Source organism: Ornithorhynchus anatinus, chromosome 3 (genome assembly GCF_004115215.2).
Source record: "Ornithorhynchus anatinus isolate Pmale09 chromosome 3, mOrnAna1.pri.v4, whole genome shotgun sequence".
NCBI classification, from domain to species: domain Eukaryota; kingdom Metazoa; phylum Chordata; class Mammalia; order Monotremata; family Ornithorhynchidae; genus Ornithorhynchus; species Ornithorhynchus anatinus.
Genome location: NC_041730.1, coordinates 56,394,952 through 56,417,884, shown reverse-complemented (window position 1 = coordinate 56,417,884; position 22,933 = coordinate 56,394,952). Strand labels below are relative to the sequence as shown.

Below are 22,933 nucleotides of genomic sequence, written 5' to 3'. Positions count from 1 at the left end.
GCAACCATATTTTTTTTTAAAAGAAACTATTTCAGAAGACAAATTAATTTTTGTCCCAAATCTCCACAGGGTAAGTTTCATGCTGTGAGTTCACCTTTGTATTGATCTCTTCAGGAAAGAGTTTGTAATCCCTGGTTCACCTGAAGAACCTTGATGGCTGCAAGTGTGCTCCATTGACTGAAAGTATTAGTTTCCCTTGCCAAGTGTTCCCAAAAATAGGCAGAAGAGTGGTTGCAGAGAAATCAGAACTTTTTGAACATTATGAAATCTCCAGCTTGCAGCAAACTGGCTGAAGTTCAAGAAGGTGATGAGGAAAAATGTAACATGTTTTAAGCCCATTAGTTCTGTTTACATTGCAAGGCAAAGCATTGCAGCAAAGATTTAAAATCATAATGCTGTGCACCCCTTTGGATTTTCTGTTTTCCTATGAGCAGTCATTAACACTGCACAATGAGTTCGATCAGAACTCTTATTTCCTTAAGTTTACCTTAACAATTAGTTCCTGTGTAATGCTAATGAACTACTTATAGAGTAATAGAGAAGCAGAATGCACTTTTGGCAGTGGGCTGGAAATGACAAGAGCAGTGTCTATGGCTGAAGACAACCATAATTTTTCACAGTGGAATATCATGGGGCCAAAATGGCATGATGTGGTTAGAAAACCCATGACTAGCAAAGGAAACAGGCATTTCAGGTATGTTATTCAATCAGTTAATCATATTTATTTTGTGCTTACTGTGTGCAGAGCACTGTACTAAACAAGCACTTGGGAGAGTACAATATAACAGAGTTGGTAAACATGTTCCCTGTCCACAATGAGCCTCTTCCTCATGCCGATTTAATAATGATAATGATAATAATTGTATTTGCTAAGCGCTTACTGGTTGAAAGGCACTGTACTAAGCACTGGGTTGGATACAAGCAAATCCAGTTGGACACAATCCCTGTCCTATGTGGAGCTCACAGTCTCTATCCCCATTTTACAGATGAGGTAACTGAGACATAGAGGAGTGAAGTGACTTGCCCCAAGTCACACAGCAGACAAGTGGCAGAGCTGGGATTAGAACCTGTGGCTTTTTGACTCCCAGTCCCATACTATGTCCACTATGCCATGGTCATTATTTTGACTCCGAGTAGTCCCAGAGGTCTATATAAGATGTCAGGATGCTTGGGGAAGGGTTTAGCACCTCAGCACCTTTAATTCACAGCTTTCAAAAAGAATGATGCTTGAGCGGGTTTCTGATAATGCTTGGCCTAAGGGGTGGAGGTCCCTACCCTGCCAGGTAGGGAATCTGAAGGATAGTGTTCTGCACAGAATACACACTCAAATACATTGATTGATTTTAATCTCAAAGCAGTAATTCCCTGCTACATGAGCACAGTCAGGTTTTCAGCACTTCTGTGCTAACTGGGGCAAAAAGTGCTAGGAGCAAGACCCTGTATTTGAGGTGTTATTGTGGTGTTAAGAGCAGACCCAGGGAGGGCCTGGGAGAATGGTTTGCTGAAGTATGTTGTGCGGTACTAGTTCAGACTGTAACAACACCAAGAAAATCCAGGTTGTCTATGTTTTCTCTAATATTTAGCCTCAGTAAAGAATGTTGCTTTTTAGAAATCAAACAAAAGGGTAAGAATATAATGAACACTGTTAGATGTAATTTTAACCGAATTGCAGTCATGCCTGCCCAAACTAGATTGCTGTGTCCCTCAAGGGCGAAATTGCATTACAGTAACTATTGATTTATTGGGAATGATTTGGAATGGAGGGTAGATGGTTCAAAGAGACCACAGCTGCCGTTTTCTAACATTCATTTCTCTATCATTGTTATGTATAGATAGCCCTACTAGAATGCTTTATACAGCATTATTTTATGACATTAATGTTGTCAAGTGGCCAAACAAAGAGTGCTGTTTGGTGCAGAGGCTGTGAAGCACTGCAATTTCACCCCTTGACTGCCACCCAGCATGTGCACTAATGTCTTCTTTGTCCACCAGATTTACCTGTCCCAAGTTTTGGATCATGTTGTACTAGATCAGATTCATGTTGTGAGGAGAACACTCCTTAATGTGTGTCGGGAACATGGCTCCCAACTCTGCTGTACTGCACGCTCTCAAGTACTTTTAGTGCAGTGCTCTCATCACATTACTCTGCCAAGCACTTAGTACAGTGCTCTGCACACAGTAAGCACTCAATAAATATGATTGAATGAATGATTGAGCGCTCAGTAAATCAATTTATTGAGCACTTGCTGTGTTCAGAGCTCTGTGCTAATCGGTTGGCAGAGTACAATAACCACAAACTTGGCAGACTCCTTCCCTGCCCACAGTGAACTTAGTCTTTGTTCATATTACATTCACATTGTGTACTGAAACGATGCTGTAGCAGCACTGCCAGTATTCTAATGCAATGGCAGTTGAAACTGTTGATTTGATTCTCTAATTTTCTTGGAGTACATTTTAACACAGATGTAAAAAGTTTTGTCATTTTAGCGCAATTTAAAAATGAAAAAAATGAGGATGGACAAATAAAATGAATACCTCGGGAAGACAAGGTTTTCTTGTAATGACTGAGATTTGAGCCTTGTCCTTAAAAATGTCATGTTTTTCCTTGTATTGTTGTAGAGGAGGAAGAATGAATGAAATGGAGTTACTCTCCAAATATTTCTACCCCTACATCCCATTAGTGGACATTTTAGTTCTTTTTCTCTAGTATTGAAGTCTGCAGTTTTTATTTTGAAAATTTAGCAAAGATAATGTGGAAGATAATTAACGGTCCATTTCTAAACTAATGTTAAGTATTCTCCAAGTTCTGAAAGCTCATAATAATTCATTTTAGAATTCCATAATTTTCCCATTATTATTTTAGCATGTCAGCTTAGAACATTTTCCAAAGCTATTAATTACATGCCTGTTAATAAAGAAGTCTGTGGAGGCAGTTTTGACAGCTTTTAGGAATTCGGCTGCATTACAAATGTATTCCATTTTTGAAATATTTGCTAATGTAACTTACCTTAATTATTCTTGATTCTTCATTTTCTTTCTGGAGACCTGAAGAAAATGTTTCCTCTCCAGAAAAGTACTGTTTTCAAATTCTGTTAATTTTTAGAAACATTAAAAATAATCAAATTTAGACTGTCATTTGGAAAATTGTCTTGGGAACAACATTTCCCTCTGGAAAAATGCAGTATATATATATTTTGTGAATACTAGATAATGGTATAGACTGTGTTCCACTGCACTTAATTTTTAGTCCCAACAAATATAGCACATTTTTATAATTTGGATTAATTTTCAGTATTAACCATGTTTTCTTCAAATTGGAACCAGTTACAGGTTTTTTCAGGAAAATTTTGGTTTAAGCAGTAGAGGGCACTGCACCGCCACCATTATTTCGTAGAGTATGCATTCCTTTGTCTCTGAAATATAAGTTGTGAAGCCACATTTATTAGACTTATCCGTGACTTGCTAACAGAACTTTCTGAATTTTGCCATATTGTGGTCTTCTGTGGATGGAAATCATGCCGAGTACAAGAAGACATGGTCCAGAATTTTTTCCCCCTTTCCTTAAAATGGGGTTTGTCATTTTAGTGACATTTGGGGAAATAGATTTCAGCTGGAGGATGCTTTCTGTGCTTTCAGAGTTTTTGAAAGTTTTGTTATGATTATTATTAACATTATTAGTAGTGTATTTGAGAGAAATAAAGATATAAGGAATTGATTCCTATGCCACCATATTTGAAAATGTTTATGGTTTTTCCATCTGCTCTCTTTGCAGAGCTTGGTTTTGTAATTGATTCAATATGTGGGTGATGTTTTCTCCCCTCCACAAAGATGAACAATTTTAACCAAAAACAAGATAGCCAGTAGACCAATCAATAACGTGAGAGCCAGACAAAACCTAATCCCAGGATTGATTTATTGAGACATCATAGAACAAAGTCACCTAGTCCTTTACTGCCTCAGTGATTGTCTACGTAATGTGTTTGGTCCATCTCACAACTCTGTGGAGAGGATTCAGGTGGGGTCTGTAGTTGAAGTCTTAGAAAGAAAGGCATTTCAACACATTTAAGTATCTTTAATCATCATCATCAATGATACTAAGCACTTACTGTGTGCAGAGCACTGTTCATCACTGGGGAGAGTACAGTACATCAGAGTTGGTTGACATGTTCCCTGCCCACAAAGAGCTTAAAGTCTGTTGTTTTGAATTAGAACGTTAGTTTATCATGGCTAGAATTTTGAAATACTTGTCATCCTTCTTCCACACGTGGGGTAACATCATGGTAGGTGGGGTAACACCTACAGCCAACTTTCACTCACTCAAAATTCCCTCTTTTTGATGTGCGTGCCTGCCCTAATCCAAGACAGGGCAGGAAGAGAATGTTCCAGTGGTTCCTTTAATCTTGCAACCAAAACTCAAAATGAAGAACTATTGTTGAGTCCCAAGGCTTATAGGATATCTCCTTAGCATATGCCATTATTCTTATAAGTATGGAGAAAAGGCAAGAATTTTATTAGAAGTTCATATCTAATAATAATAATTATGGCATTTGTTCAGCATTTATTTTATATCAAGCACTGTACTAACCACAAAGGTGAAGACAAGCAGGTGAGATACAGCCCGTTTTCCACATGAGGCTCACCAGTCTATGTAGAAGGAAGAACAGGTATTGAATGCCCATTTTACAGCTGTGGAAATCCTGACACTGAAAAGTTGTGTGTCTTGCCCAAGGTCATGCAGCAGGCAAGTGGAGGAGTTCGGTTTAGAATACAGGACTCCTGACTCTGAGGCCTGTGCTTTTTCCACTCGGTCAATCTACTCTAGGCATATTCTCAGTGGGATATGTGAGATCTCACTCTGTAAATGAAATGATGGAGTCTCCCGTCACAGAAAATGGACGGGCCCCATTCCGATCATGAAGATTTGCACAAGGGATTGATTATAGTTGTCTTGATTTGTGCACACCATGCACACCCTTTAGTCCCTGCCAGACACATTCCAGTTGCAATAACATTACAGTAAGTGTAATACACGATGATCAAAATGTCCCCAAGTGCCTATGCAAACTGCTAAGCCATATTTAATGTACAGTCTTTCATGAGTCAAAAATATTATTCATTAAATGCCCTCGGCCTTGCTTTTTGACTCTAGGGCTGTGTGTCATGCCTTTGATTTATCCATCTTTTTTGGTTTTTTTGAAAGGTACTCTTAATATCTCAATAGTAATAATAAAAGCAGTATTATTTTTAAGTGTTTACTATGTTTCAAGCACTTTTCTAATTGCTGGGGTAGGTACAAGTTAATCAGGTTGGCAAAGTCCTTGTCCCCTCTTGAAGTTCACAGTCTAAGTAGGAGGGAGAACAGGTATTGAACCTCAGTTTTACAACTGAGGAAACTGATGCATAGAGAAGGCTAATAATAATAATTATGGTATTCATTAAGTGCTTACTATGTGCCAAGTACTGTTGTCCAGAGTCACTCATGACATGGCAAAGTCTTCCAACTCCCAGACCTGTGTGTCTTTCACTAGGACACATTGCTTCTCCTAAGAGCATATCAATCAGTCACACTTATTGAGTGCTTACTATATGCAGAGCACAGTACTAAGTGCTGGGGAGAACTCAATATAGGAGGGTTTTAAAAATGAGGATTGATGTAATCTGGAACATTTGAAGAGGGAGGGAGTTTTAGGCAGGAAGAAGAGTGAGAACTCAGTATCAGACATGTTCCCTGCCTATCAGCAAATAGAATCATTCAGGGACAGTTCACTCATCAATGTTGATTTTTGTTTTGTTTTGCTTTTCGCTTACCTACCATAAAACATGTAGGCCATGTGTTGTAACAAATTTAATTCTCAAAGTATGAAACAGCAGGATTACTTTTAACATTATTTGTATTTAAGTGTTTACTATGTGCCAGGCAGTGTACTAAATGCTAGGGTAGATACAAGCTAATCTGGTTGGACACAGTCCATGTCCCACATTTTGTTTTTTTATTCACATTTTACAGGTGAGGTAACTGAGGTGCAGAGAAGTTAAGTGACTTGCCCAAGGTCACACAGCAGACAGTTGGTGAAATCAGGGTTAAAACTCAGGTTTTTCTGACTCCCAGTCCCATTCTCTATTCACTGGGCCATGCTGCTTCTCATTAACAAGTAGAAGTCCCTTGGAACTTTTTATTAATCTTCTATTAGATTTTTCAGTTAAGTGTGCTTATTTGAAAATTAGTCCTTTTTCCTAAGATAAACTGATGTACCACTTTTTTTTTTTATCAACAAATAGTTCTACAAATTGCAGAACTGGTCAGATTGTCCCTTTTTTCCTTGAAAAGATCAACTAGTGCCTAAGTTGAATCGTATCATGCTTGAGCAACATAATAGTTGATTGTAGTAAAGTAATAGAAGCTTCTTTCTGGGGAAAAAGGTGGTAGGAGACTAAATGAAGCAGATAATTTTCCAAATTTGAGATCATCTTTCCAAATTCCTTGGACCAAAACACATTTTTATGACTTTTCTTTGAAATTTTCAGTGCAGTTTGCACTGTATCTGTATTTTATTTTGCAAAAAACACCACACTTGCAAATCAACCAAGAAGTTTGTTGTTGGCAGAGAACATGTCTACCAACTCCGGGTTTTTTTGTTTTGTTTGTTTTTTAATGTTATTTGTTAAGTGCATATAGTGTGCCAGGTATTATACCAAGTGCTGGAGTAGAAAAAAGTTAATTAGGTCGGGCTCTCCTGAGTGCTTAGTGCAGTGTTCTGCATACAGAAAGTGCTCAATAAATATGATTGGTTGAAAAGTCATTATTTTGTAACTCTTAATGTGAACTGAGAGAATATTCACAGTTCATGAATTAGAAAGAACTTAATTTTTTAGGATAGTCAATCCGTAATTAGTTTTAATCTGTTATCAGTGTCCATTTACTATGAGATCGAATTGAGGATCTACAGAGTGCACAGAATTGTACTAGACACTTAGCAAATACTCTAAATGGACTCTAGACTGTGAGCTCGTTGTGGGCTGGGAATGTGTCTGTCATATTGTTATATTGAACTCTCCCAAGTATTTAGTACAGTGCTCTGCACACAGCAGTCACTCAGTAAATACGATTGACTGACAAATAAAAGTCAAGATTCCTATCCTAAGAAGCTTATAATCTCTGTCCTCAAGAAAAATGATTTTAGACCAATTTAGTCAATTGTAGCATTCATGGTCACAGGTCATGCATCTAAACAAAGAGGTAGATAATGCTACAGCAGCCTGTTTCTTTGAGCCAATAACTAGGAGAATAGTACCCAGAAATGTTTTTTGTTGAAATTTAATGGTATCTCCAGAAATTGTTTTTATGCATTTATGTGTTTGTGGTATTCGTAAAGGGCTTACTATATGCCAGATACAGTAATGAGCATTAGGTGGATACAAGCTGATCAGGTAGGACACAGTCCAAGTCCCACGTGGGGTTCACAGACTTAATCCCCATTTTACAGATGAGGTAACTGAGGCACAGAGAAGTTAAGTAACCTACCCAAGGCCACACAGTAGATAGGTGGCAGACCTGGGAGTAGAACCCAGGTCTTTTGACTCCCACACCAGTGTTCTTTCCAGTAGGCCATGCTGCTTCTCATATTTGCCAGGGACAACTTTCTAAATGTTTTATATTGGACTTAAGTACTTTTTTGAGTTATTGAAATTGCAGAAGGAAGAGAAATTTCATAAAAGGAACTATGAAGGAAGTAATGTAAGTCATTTTTACCATGAGAACCTTGGAAAAGAGAGGAGAAAAAGATCAGCATAAAGAATGCAAAATGGGGGAATGTCCCATAGCTGAGTAAATGAAAATTATAACTGATGAGGGGGAACGTGTGGTTTTTTAAGGAAAGTTTCCATTTCTGAAATTCCTGGTGTGAAATCTCCTGCCTTCTTGGTTTTGCAGGAGACATAATTTAGTGAAACTGGGGGCCCATATTGACAAGATTAGGTGAAATTATCCTACTGCTATGGTTTTTCAACATTTATTTTTAATAGAACTCTCCTTTTGACACTTGATACATGAAATAAGCCATTTAGAAAGTCCAAGAGATTTTGAAAATATAGATTGAATGTCACCTTTCTTTACTGAAATCTCAACTCCCTGAAATCTAATCTTTACAAGGACATATTGAAAGACCTGTAAATTGAAATTAGATGGGACAACTGAATGCTCTATTGGAGAAAGCAACTATGAATTGGCAGGAGGGAAGTAGTATTACAGGAATTGGCTAGTGTTTCATTTGTTTGTGGTAATTTTCTGTTATAACCTGAAATCTTGCTTTGGCCTCGGGATTAAGTAGCTTTAAGAAGTGGTAAATATGAGACTACACTTTTGTAGTCTTGTGATTGGGGGCAAAAAAAGAGTTTTAGTAGCACTGAGATTCCAAGGAATTGCTTGTCCATGTAAATTGATTCATTCAGTAGTATTTATTGAGCACTTACTATGTGCAGAGCACTGTACTAAGCGCTTGGAATGTACAAATTGGCAACAGAATTGATGGGATTGCTAAACTCGATCATTACTGTCTAGATTAAACTTCTTCCTGGCTGAGATCTCTAACATCCAGGAATTTCACATTTAAGCATTTACAGATGGTGTTGCATTTCATAGAAACCCTGACATCCCCTGTTACACAATAGAACTTTCCCTCCCCATCCTTCTGTTTCCTCCCCCCTCCCCAAACCAGAAAACTTCAAGATTTTCCAGCTCTGATTTTTAGCAGGTTTTGATTTTCCTGTTTTGTCATGTCACTTGAGAGTCTAACAAACTACAAACAAGAAACACCTTAGTAGTATTAGTGGACTGAAGAGGAGAGAGACAGGGAGGTCAGCGAGGAGGTTGATGCAATAGTTGAGGCAAGCTAATATGACTTGTACCAGTGGTGTAGCAGTTTGGATGGAGAGAAATGGAATGGATTTTAGAGGTTTTTTTGTTTTCATTTTTGTTTTTTAATGGTATTTGTGAATTGCTTATGTGCTAGACACTGTGCTAAGTCTGGGGTAAATACAAACAGATCAGGTGATCAGCTTACAGTCTTATGAGGTAACTATGACACAGACTGTTCCTCTGGACTGTAAGCTCCCTCTAGACTAGCTCTTTGTGGGAGGGGAATGTGTCTGTTTCTTGTTGTACTCTCCCCAGCACTTAGTACAGTATTCTGCACACAGTAAGTGCTCAATAAATACAATTGACTGAGAAGTTAAGTGATTTGTGCAAGATCACACAGCAGACAAGTGGTGGAGCCAGGATTAGGTCCTCTGACTCCCAGGTCCATGTTCTATGCACTAGTCCACTAATTCATAGGATGTGGTGACTGTCTAAACATGTGAAATGAAAGAGGGAGATGAGGAAAGGCTAATGCTGAGGTTGTGGATTTGTAAGACAGAGAGGGTGGCGGTGGTGTCAACACAGCGGTGAATAAGCCAGGAGGAAAGCAGAGTTTCAGGTGGGAATATGAAGAGTTCTGTTTTGGTTGTATTAAGTTTGAATTGTTGGCAGGACATCCAAGTAGAGATGGCCTGAAGGCAGGAGGAATCCCACCTGAAAAATGTATTGCAGAATATGGTTGAACTCTTGCCATATTCTGAACTTAAAACAGCTATCTATGTTATATTTAAATTCATCAGTATAATTTATTGTGTCTTTGTGTAGGGCACTGTACTGAGTGCTCAAGGGCATGCAATATAGTATAAATTAATAAGCAAAATTCCTTCCTTCAAGGAGTTCAACAAACTAGTAGGGGTGAAGCTAAAATCAGGAAGAAAGGGGATTATATATAACCATTTGTGTATAAGTAATAGGATTTATAAAATGATATATGCAAACATGCTATGGATGGTTGTGAATAAACAACTCCAAGCACTGATTTGGTAGTTGGGAAGATGTAACCTAAAGAGAAAAGACAACCATAAAGGGAAGACTTCTAGGAAGAGATAAGATTTTAGGAGGGTTTTTAAAATGAGGATTGATATAATCTGGAACATTTGAAGAGGGAGGGAGTTTTAGGCAGGAAGAAGAGTTAGAACTTGGTATCAGACATGTAGAGATATGCATGAAGTTGTGCAGGTTGACTTTAGGGAAATGGAATATATGAGCTAGAGTGTTGTGAGAGACAAAAATGGTTAAGTAGGAGGGAAGGGGCTGTTCTGAGTGCCTTAGGAACAATATTGTGTCAGGATTTTCTACTTGATGTAGAGAAATGGGCAGTCATTTGAGATTTTTGCGGAGTGGATAGATGTGTACAGTATGTTGCTTTAGAAAAATGATCCAGCACTCTGCTAATTTTTTCTGGGAGTGAAGTGTGTAAATGTTGTCAAATTTTAGTTTGTCAGTTGCACAACTAGAAATTGCAGTTGCCTTCCCAAATGAGTTTTGGGAAATAAAACAAAAACATATTCAGTGTGAAGGGAAGAATAAAATTATAAAGCATTTAACAGGTGTCAGTGTCAATCAATCAGTCAGTCATATTTATCGAGTGCTTACTGTGTGCAGAGCACTGTACTAAGCACTTGGGAGAGTACCCTATAACAGACACCTTCCGTACCCACAATGAGCTTACAGCTCAGTGATGGGGTCTGGTTGTGAGTTGTCCGATCACTACTGCACTTCTTGAGAAGTCTTCTCCCAGAATGCTCCCCGAAGCACATATTCAGTCAATAAGGCAACAATTCACTTATATTCAACTTTATCAGAAGCCACCTTCATTTTGAGAAAAGAAAAATGGAAAAAAATATCCTCACGTAACTTAATTCTCAGGAAAAAAAAAATTAAAAAGCAGTGATCCCACAAATTGCTTTTCATCTTCAAGCAACCACGATTATGAAAAATAGTTGTTGTTTCTGTCCTGGGAAGTGTTATAGCTTGTGAATGTTTACAAAATAGATGAGCTATAATATTACATTAAACCGTCTCCCAGGCCAGGGTCCAGCAAGGCAAATTTGATTATGTTCCAGGTAATATGCAGAATAGTAAAATTTGTCACCCTCATGACAAAAAAAAAAAAGATTGCATACAATGCTAGGAGCATCACCTTTGAGAAGACAAGGTAACGCAGTCTAGTGGAAAGAGCACAGACCTAGGAGCCTGAGGACCTGGGTCCTAATCCCAGCTCCACCACTGGCTTGCTATGCGACCCTCAACAAGTCTTCCCTGTGCCTTAGTTTCCTTTTCTGTAATTTCTTAAACCCATCAATAATGAGAAGCAGTGTGGCCTAGTGGCTACAGCATAGGTCTAGAGGGCAGGGAGTGTGGCTGCTTATTGTTACATGATACTCTGCCAAGTGCTTGGTACAGTGCTCGGCACAGAGTAAGTGCTCAGTAAATATGAATGAATGACCTGAGTTCTAACCTGCTATGCTGTTCTGCTATGTGACCTTGGGCAAGTCGCTTATCTTCTCTGTGATTCATTTACCTCATCTGTGAAATGGGGATTAAGACTGTGACCCATATGTGAGACAGGGATTGTCTCCAGCCCGATTATCTTATGTCTATCCCAGCACTTGGGACAGTGTCTAGCACATAGAAAGCACTTAACAAATACCTTTAAAATGAAAAAAAAAACAACCCACCACCCATTATCTCTATATCATCCCCACTACCTAGTCTGTGACCATGCCTCAGCCAACCTCAAGTCACAGGGTAGTTTGAAAATTGTGCTACTCAGCATGATTTTTAAATGCCTACATCAATGAAATACATTTTTTTTCCTATTTTGGGCAGTATATTCTCTGACTCTTTGAACCGTATTTCACCCCAATTAAATGCTGCAACCCTCAGTAATGGACTGCATTTAACTGTTCCAAGTTCTTCCTAGAAATCTTAGTTTTAAATCTCTGTAAATGAGCATATATTTTGTGTCTGTATTCCCAGATCTTTTAGTCATCCTAGAATTTGAGTCTTGCCTCCAGCCATGTTTGAAGCCAGTTGTCCTGTTAAGTAGAAAGCCAGTGTGTTTTGGATGGCCGCTTATTTTATTGGTATTTGTTAAGCATTTATTATGTGCCAGGCACTATACTAAGCCCTGGGCTACAAGGAAGATAATCAGGTTGGACACTGTCCCTGTCTCATATCTCCTCCAAGACGCCTTCACAGACTAAACCCTCCTTTTCCTCTGCTCCTCCTCCCCTCCACATTACCCCGACTCCCTCCCTTTGCTCTACCCCCACCCCCACCCCACAGCACTTGTTTATATATGTACATATAGTTCTATTTATTTCTATTAATGATGGGTATATATCTATAATTCTATTTATATTGATGCTGCTGATGCCTGTTTACTTGTTTTGATGTTCATCTCCCCCTTCTAGACTGTGAGCCCATTGTGGGCAGGGATTGTCTCTATTTTATGCAGAATTGTACAAGTGCCTAGTACAGTGCTTTGCACACAGTAAGCACTCAATAAATCTGATTGCATGAATGAATGAATGAATCTCCACTTTACAGGTGAGTTAACTAAGGCACTGAGAAGTTGTGACTTACCCAAGGTCACACGGCATACAAGTGGCAGAGTTGGAATTAGAATTTAGGTCCTCTATTTCACAATGCTTTATGTATTTATGATTTAATGGTGTATGGTTTTGCAGTAAGAATTGTGATTTGTACTTGAGTCTTATGGATTTTTTTCTACATGTTATGTTTTGATAAACAATACTAACTATTCCAGCAGTGTAAATAGAAGCATTTACAATTTGGGGTATTTATTCAATCGTGATGGGATTCTAACTGGATTTTAAAAATATTTCTAACCTAAGTATGTCATAGCCCATCAATTACTTCAAAGTAAAATGTGACAGAATTTTCAATGAAAAATATAGTGAGAAAGAGCTTTGAAATTTGGAGTTGTTTTTAAGACATTGTCATGTTTGTAACAGTGCATCAATGAAACCAAATGATCAAAGCCTCCATGTTCATTAGTTCTTGTACTCCTAGTTACCTATCACAGCTAGAAGTAACCTAACTGTGCTGTGCTATTTTGAACTGTTTTAGAAAGATCCCCATGTCACTTATGCAAAGAATGTAAAATTTTAATTAGCATGTATTATTCCCTCTATACTGCAAGTCGGATACAAGAGGATTTAATTATGATTGGCAGAGTTGCTCCTTTATGGTCCATTTGCACTTGACTCTTCAAGGTGGTAGAGTTGAATAGGCATGAGCCCCTCAAACTTCTTAATTACACATGTTTTGTAATTTTATGAAGTATAGTAAAGAAACTATACTTAAAGAAATTAACTTTAAAAAAGTCGTTCCCTTTGGTGTGCATGAGAATGAATTTTCCTAAAACATTAATAGCCTCTTTGCAAACACAGGCTTTTGAACTTGAAAAGCTTAATAGTGGTGCCATTATCAAAAACTCATTTTTTTATGTCTTTTAATAAAGTGGTAATCCTGCTCTTTGTGTCTCTATTACAAGAAAGTTGACTGTGATGGGAATTTTGCACTCTGAGCTAGCAGGCAATGATGCACTGCAGACTTCAGAATTCCAGGAAAACATGCCGTGAGGTGGACAAAAGTGGAGGGGAGGGGTGGGCCTTGGGTTCCCTCTTAGAAGCATTGGGTCTAGTCCAAGCATGAGTCATTTAAAATAGTGATTCCATCCTTGTCCCCTCCTTTTCAGCCTGACCTTCTAAACCCTCCTTCCCTTTTTTCCTTCCCCACCCCCATCTCTCCTTCTCCCCTTCATTGTATGTCTATCTTCCTATCTTTTCCTTCTTTCCTCTGCTCATCTGTCTTTCTCTTCGCCTCTCCCTCACTCCCTCCCCTGCCACCCCCCCCCCCAACACACATACACACATACACAAACGATACATCTTTTTCTTCGCTTTTTTGTTCTTCTCAAGCTCTCCCCTTCCAGTCTTGCCTGTCATCCTCATCTCTTCCAACACCACTCTCTTCTGATCCTGCCATTCTCCTGCCTCACCTTTCTCGGACCCGACTTCCTTAAACCCAGCCTTAGCATATCTTTATTAACTATGATCAACTTCATTTTAAATCAGCCTTTGGGAGAGGAATTTGGGAAATTCATTGTATGTCTCAACAGAAACAAACAAAAGACTGCTGTCAAACTCTTGATTTAATCTATTTGAAAACATTTTAGAAGTGGAAAACCGGGTCATTGGGAACATAGATCACTTTCTACATGAAATTGTTCCTCTAGTAAAAGCAGTACTGAGTAATAAAACATTTCCAAACAGCTTTAGAGAGTTGTTTCTTCTTAGCCTACAATGAAGGATTTTTATGCATGAAGGACATGCTTCATGAAAGAAAGTTTTTATAGTTGTATTCAAATACATTTTTTCAACAGAATGATTTGTAAAAGAGCCCCCAAGAGTTGCATCTGCATTTTCTTCAATCCTAGGTAAACTTTTCCATATAGATTTTGGATATATTCTGGGTCGGGACCCAAAACCTCTTCCGCCTCCAATGAAGCTGAATAAAGAAATGGTGGAAGGAATGGGAGGAACTCAGAGTGAGCAGTATCAAGAATTCCGGAAACAGTGTTACACAGCTTTTCTGCACCTTCGCAGGTAAGATGAGCCGTAGTTCTGATCCCTTTCCTTTTGATCCCCCAAAATTCCATGTGGCCGGGAGGTCCTTAATGAACAATATTCAGTCCACCAGCACCCCAACTTTGCTTCTGTTTCTAGAAGACACTAGTGCAATACTCTTTTAATATCTGCTCAGTGTCTGCATTATTAACCTGATGAGATAGGCCTTTGGAAAAGAAAATATGATGCATGGTTTTTTCTGCCATTTTAACATCTCATCAGTCATTTGGTCGAAAGAGCCGTTGGTTTCTCTTTCACCATCACTTCTTTATCCAGTCACTGAACCTCATGTCTTCCTAAGATTGATTATTCACAACTGACTTTTAATACACTGACTAAGCATCAGAAAATCAGAAACATTCCAAACATCAGAGTCAGAAAAAAACAGCAGCATTTTATTGAATAAAAGACATGACTTGGAAGATTAATCAGAGAGAACAGGACTGTGGAACCCCGTGCTTCTCTTTCAAGTTATTTAATTAAGATTAATTATAGGGTTAATTGCATGGGTAAAATGAATTATATTAGTCCTGATCCTAATAAGGCAGTCTATAATGTAGACGATCCCCACCCTCAGTAGACTCTATCTGCCAGTGGTGGCAGTAGTAGCAGCCAAATAGCCATAGGTGAAATAGAGTTTATTTTCCCCCCATGGACTTGGTACCTTCTTTGAAGCATCTCTTGGGATCCTAGATGGAGCAGAGTGAGAGATTTGTCTATCTGCTCTGTAGTGAAATCAATCAGTGGGGTTTACTGAGTGCTTACTGGGTGTAGATCACTGTACTAAATGCTTGGAAGAGTCCAATTCAAAAGAGTTGGTAGACATGTCCCCTGCCCACAAGGGACTTGTAATGCAGTGGGGAAGGCTGAGAATAATATAAATAATGGATCTGTATGTAAGTGCTGTGGAGCCGAGAGTGGGATGAATTTCAGATGCTTAAATAGAACTTATCCGTTTGCCTAGGTGACACAGAGGGGAAAGGGAATGGGGAAAAGGGGGCTTACTCCGGGAAGGAATCTCTTGAAGGAGATGTGATTTTTCAGTAAGGATTTGAAGGTGGGAAAGTGGTGGTCTGTTGGATATGTCAGGATTGGGTGGGGGGTTCAAGGACAGAGGGAGAAGGTGGGCAAAGGGTTGGCAGTGAGAAAGGCAAGGTTGAAATATTGGAAGTTGGTGTTAGAGTAATGAAGTGTGCTGATTGGGATGTAGTAGAAAATAGGCGAGATTCAGAAAGAGAGGGCGAGCTAGTTGCTTTGATGCATATGGTAAGGAGCTTGTGTTTAATACAGAGGTAGATAGACAACCAGTGAAGTTGAGGAGTGGGGAGATGTCAACTGAATGTATTTTATAAAAATGATCAGGGTAGCGTAGTGAAGTGTGGACTGGAGAGGGGAGAAACTGGAGTCAGGAAGTCTGTATTGTACTTTCCCAAGCGCTTAGTACAGTCCTCTGCACACAGTAAGCACTCAGTAAATGTGATTAAATGAAAGGGAGGTTAGCATGGAGACTGATGCAGTAATGAAGACTGGCTAGGATAAATGCTTGGATCATTAGCATAGTAACAGATTGGAAGGAAAGGAAAGGGTACATTTTGGCAGTGTTGTGAAGTTAGAGCCGATAGGATGTGTTGAAAGATTAAATATGCAGGCTGAGTGAGAGAAACGAGTACCGGCTAATCCCAAAGTTACAGGTTTGGGCAATGATGATGTCTTCAGTAATGGGGAAGGCAGAATTTGAGTGGGATGGTGAGGAGTCATGTTTTGGAGATGTTTAATTTGAGGTGTCAATGTGACATCCAGGTAGAAATGTCCTGAAGGCAGGAGGAAATGTGAGACTGCAGAGAAAGAGAGCGGCCAGGGCTGGCGAGGTGCTTCTAATACTCTTCACTGGCCTGATTTATCATCTTCTTAAAAACTCCATTTTAGAAACTGTTGCCTTGTTTGTCCGTAAGGTGGCAGGATGGCCCTGTTTTGTGTTAAAGAGCTGCCAAGAAAATGATGTGCGAATCAACGCTCTTTTGGTTTGCCAAGTGATGCAGAAGTGCTTTCACGGATATATGAGAGTTCCACTTTAATATCTGGATCCTTTAATATGAAACAGTCAAAGCCTGAAGAAAAAATATATCGAACAGTGGTGATCTTAGAAGGGAGCCAGACAAGATAATATGAAATGATAGCTCGAGAAATGTAAAAGGCTCTTTGACTTATTGAAAGAAGAAAAAAATAGCTGTGCCTTATAAACTGTCATTGATAATGGATTAGCCGCAATTCACCAGAATGAGAAAACAAAGACAAGTTATTAATCGGGAGTCAAAGTTAACTCCCTTCACTCCAGAGAGTAATCATGAAGAGATTCATCTGAGAAGTCTTGATACTAACTCTTAGTCAAAATGGCTTTGGAGTTTTGAATTCTCTAAAGAAATGACTCGTGCCTCTAAGTCAGTCGATATGAGTTCAGGTCTCATGCTGTGGTTGCACTGCTTTCTTATGGAAGCATCGGCTAAAGAAAGCCACCTGTATGTTCTCTCCCAGCCCTTCGTACAGTGCTCTGCACACAGTAGGAGCTTAAATACTCTTAGTACTGCATGATTGGTCTTATGAGAAAAGGGTTACAGACAAGTGTAAATATGAGATTACAGGTGGGGGTAAGTGAGATATGTTTGGGTTTTACCTGTGCAAGATGGTAGCTGAAAGTGAATGATCAGCCAGAGTAATGAGGAGAACTAGGAGAGTCTCTTGTGGGTGAAACTAAGATTAAATAAAGTTTCCCAAAGGAGGGAGTGTTTCATGGTGTCCAAGAGGTCAAAGAAGGTTAGGGTAGCGAAGAGGCTATTAGATTAAGTCAGGAAGAGGTATGCTGCCAAGACCACATCAAAGCAGGGATACACAGAACCCTCATTAAACCCTCCACAAAATTACATCCACAGACGTTGTGTTTAACTTCTTAAAAATACAGTTTGCAATCTTCGTTGAAAGTGGCCCCATTATAAATATATCTCTTCATTTGACGAAGATAATTAGGATATTGTATTACTATAACTATAGTGGTTATTTTGAAAACTATTTTTGACAAAAAAATCCTAAAATGATAATCTAATAAACAAATGAGCAGAAGGAAAATATGAAGGTAGAGCCGCTTATTGATTCTAAGAATTCAGCAAATAAAAATTACGTTATTGAACAGTAGTTCCTTTGCTTTGGAATTCAGTTTTTCAAGGGTATTTATTGAGCACCCGCTTTGTGTAAATCACAGAGGCACTATCCTCCCTGTCTCTCAAGCCCGTGACCTTGGCAGTATCTTCAACTTATTTTTGTCATTCAACCCATGTATTCAATCTCTTACCAAATCCTGTTAGTTCTACCTTCACAGCATCTCTAAAATCCGCCCTTTCCTCCCCATCCAAATTGCTATCGTGTTGATCCAGTCAACCAGTCAGTCCAAGCACTTATCCTCTCCCCCGCTTGACTACTGCATCAGCCTTCTGGCTGACCTCCCTGCCCCCTGTTCTCTCCCCACTTTGCACTGCTGCCCGGATCATTTTTTCTAAAGAATTGTTGTTTATGTCTCCCCACTCCTCAAGAACCTCCAGTGGTTGCTCGCCCGTCTCCTTAACAAAGAAAAGCTCCTTACTATTGACTTTAAAAGCACTCAACCAGCTCACCCCATCTTACCTTCCCTCACTAATTTCCTACTGCAACCTACCCTGAGTGCTGTGAACCTGGGTCCTCTAGCACCAGTATACTCCCTGTAACGATCCCAACTGTCTCACCAGAGAGCCCCACGCCTGTGTCCTGCCCTCTGTCTGGAGCTCATTCCCCTTTCACATTTGACCAACCGTCACTCTCCTCACCCTCAAAGCCTTATTAAACTCACATCTCCAAGCCTTTCCTGATTAAACCCATATTCCCCTTACTCACGCTCTCTTCTGTGTCACCTCTGCACTTTAAACACTTGATATTCATCCCACCCTCAGCCATACAGCACTACTGGACATATCTGTAATATTCAATCCCAGCCTCAGCCTTACAGCACTACTGGACATATCTGTAATTTATTTTAATGTCTTTCTCCCCCTCCAGACAGTCAACTCCTTGAAAGCATACCTCCTCCAAGAGACCTTCCCTGACTGAGCCTTATTTTCCTCTTCTCCACTCCCTTCTGATTTGCCCTGACACGCTCTCTTTACTCACCCCACTCCTAGCCCCTCTATTTATCTGTATTAATGTCTGTTTGCCCTTCTAGATTGTGAACTTTTTGTTGGCAGGGAATGTACCTGCTTGTAATTATAGTGTACTCTCCCAAGCACTTAAAGTGTTTTGCACACAGTAAGCACTCAATAAACACAATTGAATGAATGAATGGGCAAGAAACATGTCTACCACCTCTGTTGTATTGTACTCTACCAAGCTCTTATAGTTCAGTGATCTGCACACAGTAAGCACTCAATAAGTACCACTGCAGGATTGATTGAGAGTGAAGTCCTTTGAAAGCCACCATTTCTGTTATGTTTTGCTTTTTCTATTTTTGTATGCTCCAGTGATTGGGATTATACTATAAAACACATTTGTTTAATAACTTTACACTAATGTTAGAGAAACTGTGGCTGTAATAAGGGAGATTGTGACCAGCAGATTCCCTGGGGTTTGGATTGGTGACTCGACCAGTAAATGGGAAAAGCAGGTTAATGCTGATGGATGTAAAAGCATTAAATTCAGGGGCAGTGAACCAAAATAAGAAAGCCCAGATTAAATGGAGCAATCATCCAGTATACTGACCAGAAAAGCAGATTTAAAGGTTATTAGAAATCTCTGAAGCCATTATCAGCAGAGTGTAAGGCTGGGATGGGAACTCAGGCAGAGAAGAAGGGAATGTCCCCAGAAATGAGTAGAGAAAGTCAGTCAATTGCATGTATTGAGCATTTAGTGTGTGCAGAGAACTGTACTAGTTCTTGGAAGAGTACAATAGAACGAAGGCAGAATAGGACATATTTCCTGCCTTCAACAAGTTTACAGTCCAGAGAAATTGCAAATGAAAAGGGAAAAGATTTGTTAAAAGAACAAACGCTTATAGAGTGATTTGAAATTTTATATTGAGTTCTATGAACAATAACAATAATATGTGTTAAGCACTTACTATGTGCCAGGCACTGTACTAAACTGCTGGGGTGGATATTAGCAAATCAAGTTGGACACAGTCCCTGTCCCAGATGGAGCTCACAATTTTAATCCCCATTTTACAGTAGAGGTAACTGAGACACAGAGAAGTGAAGTGACTTGCCCGAGTTCACATAGCAGACAGGTGACAGAGCCAGGATTAGAACCCAGGTCCTTCTGACTCACAGGCCTGTGCTCTATCCACCAGACCATGCTGCTTCTCAAATATGCAGATATTTTTTTTCCCCAGGAGACCCAATTAAGTTAAGAATAATAAAATCTCTAAATTATTTCAGGGAGAAGCAATGTAGCGTAGTAGAAAAAGCATGGACCTAATAGAAGATCTGGCTTCTAATACCAGACCTGGCACATATATGCCGTGTGACCATGGGCAAGTCACCTATGAATCAGTTTACTCATCTGTAGGATTTAAATTCTATTTCTTTCTACCTTGACTGGCAGCTCCATGTGGGACAGGCACTGTGTCCAACCCAATTATCTTGTGTCTCCCCCAGCTCTTAGAACAGTGTGTGGCACATAGTAAGCGCAAAAGTACCATAAGCATTATTAATAGTAGTAGTAAGGAATCCAGTCAGTATATACCATTTTTATAAAGCCAACACCTGTTTAGAAATTGTTGAAAACGCAACAGAGTGTAATAATAATAATATAAAAGGAGAATGGATGGTAATCTTTCTAGCTTTCTTCCATATCTTAAAGTGATTTGTCCATTTTAAAATGTCAGAGGTAAAATATAAAACTAGACTCAGAAGCTCATAACTACAAATCTAAAGCCAACAGTTAGGTTATGCTGTCTCTGTTGTGAGTCAGCATTCCTAAATTGGTCTGGTTGCGAGTGGAGGTTAAAAAAGAAAAGCCATCCAGCTAAGTGCATTGATTTTTCTAGGTAATATAAAATTTTGAAAATTATGATAAATTATATAATTCAAGGTTTATTTGGCCATTGCTATCTACAGGTAGCATTGTCATTCTAAATAGCACTGACATTCTTAGTGCTAATGCCTCAACTGTAAGCTCGTTATGGACAGGGAACATGTCTACTAATTCTGTTGTATTGTAAACTCGTTCTCTAGACTGTAAGCTCATTGTGGGCAGGAAATGTGTCTGTTCATTGTTGTATCATATTCTCCCAAGTGCATAGTACAGTGCTTTGCACACAGTACGTACTCAATAAATACAATTGAATTCATGAGTATTGTATGCTAAGTGCTTAGTACACATAGTGAGTGCTCAATAAATATGATTGATTGATTTCTGCCTTGGGCCTCCATGTTTGTTTCTTCATTGTCATTATAGCACTTCATCTAAATGAATTATTCTTTAAAAAAAATGACACCAATCCATGTTACCTAGTTTGTAAACAAAAAATGCCAGCTAAGTAGGCATTTGAGGCCTGAGCTCCTAACTACCATCTCATCAAGCTTAAAGTAATAAAGGAGTTAGGTCCTTTCAGACAAGGGTCTAGGCACAGACCATCAAATGTCAGCGGCCTCTAATGCTAAAGATGCATTAAGATACTGCTTCGTGTTCAATGATGTATATAATAATCTTCATGCCTGGAATTAAAATATATTCACTTTGCGTTTTCCTCTTCCCTGTTCTGAGCTAAGGACTTTTTTACTCGTGTCTTAGAACATTACAGTTGCTAGCTGAAGCTAGGAAGGAAATTAGCAAACCTCTGAGACCTTAATAGTCCTTGAAAACCCTCACTTTGTTCACTCACAAAGATAATTTGAATAGGTTTATTCAACCCATGGCTTAAGGGCTGTCAGTTCTCCTTTATTAGAATAGTGGTGCTCTTGAATCTCCCATTTTAAGACTCATGCTTTGATTGACACCACCCATGTGCACACACTTTTTTCTTCTGCCATCATATCCAGGTAGACAAGTTGTTGGAAACTAATTCTTCATTAGTTTCCTATCTAAATGGTGTGATAAAAATATCTTTTATTGTTGCAGTATTGTGTACCTACCATGTGCAGAGCAGCATATTTAGGTTCTTTAGGGAACTATAAAAGAACTAAAATTTGTACCCCTTCCCTGAGGAGCTTACAATCTAACAGGAAGGCTATAGTCAAGAGTAGATAAATTCTGTTCTTTGACAAATTAATAGCCTCCTTTATTTCCTGGTCAGTAGCTTAGCAGAAAAGAAATGAGTACATTTCCATTTTCAGTTGATAAATTTTTAAAAAACTTTTCAGAGCTAGGTTTTTGGGTTTTTTTTACTCCTGTGTTTACAATATTTACAGATTGGTTATTCACAATAGGTGTACATTTCCCCTAATATAATGACTAAGGTGCCTCCTAGAGTGAAAACAGCTGTTACCTGAAGGAAATAACTATCTCATGTTCCAATTTTGTAAGTTGACAGTGCTGTGAGGGAGAAATAACAAATAACCGCTCACCTTTTCATTCTCCTCATTAGGTATTCCAACCTGATTTTGAATCTGTTCTCTCTCATGGTGGATGCCAACATTCCAGATATTGCTCTTGAGCCAGACAAGACTGTCAAAAAGGTAACTCTGAAATTCCTTTTCTGGACAGGCATAGACTATCTCCTGGAAACACAGAATCATTTAGAAACTACCCATGGTAAAGTAAAAAACTGAAGGGTGGTGGTGGGGCTGAAGAAAGTTGTTCTGGTAGCCCAAATCCAAGGCCTTTCTTCTTGCTTAAAATATCCTTTGTTTTTATTGTGACACTGATAGTTATTCAGATGCCTCTTTATTTGGACAGACAGGAATGACTAGTGACTCTCTAGGTCTTAAATACTTAAATTTCACATGCACACACAGTATGCGTGCATGTTTATGCATGCTTTGGACTAGCGTGCACGTGAAAGAACGCTTCTATGCCCGTGCTTTTGGATTAGTAGGCTGGTCCTTTAAATTGAGTGTCATTGTTCAGTTCAGGATACGCATAATTCATTATTTAAAATATTCTATGTTTGGCAGCTATTAATTAACTGGGCTCTGATTGAAAAATCCATAAATACTTTCTGAAGCCATTTAAGCAGATATCCACATTTCCTCAAACAGGAGAATAGTGGCTTCTGACATGCAGAAGGCTGTGTTTTTTATCATTATTTTATTTTTGTCAATGACTAAAGCTCATCCATCAGGAAGTATAATTGGCTGATACAAATTTCTTTCATCGTGATCGGCTGTAGCATCAGATTTCAGAA

General features: G+C 39.0%; 1 protein-coding gene across 1 annotated transcript in view; it reads left to right on the top strand.

The window, feature by feature from the left end:
* Nucleotides 1-22,933, top strand: part of PIK3C3 (phosphatidylinositol 3-kinase catalytic subunit type 3) — a 135,729-nt gene that overhangs the window by 94,732 nt on the left and 18,064 nt on the right. The window contains exons 22-23 of the mRNA XM_029060555.2: nt 14,385-14,553; nt 22,175-22,265. Of these exons, the coding sequence (XP_028916388.1) occupies nt 14,385-14,553; nt 22,175-22,265 (260 nt within the window). The remainder of the gene's footprint in view (nt 1-14,384; nt 14,554-22,174; nt 22,266-22,933) is intronic.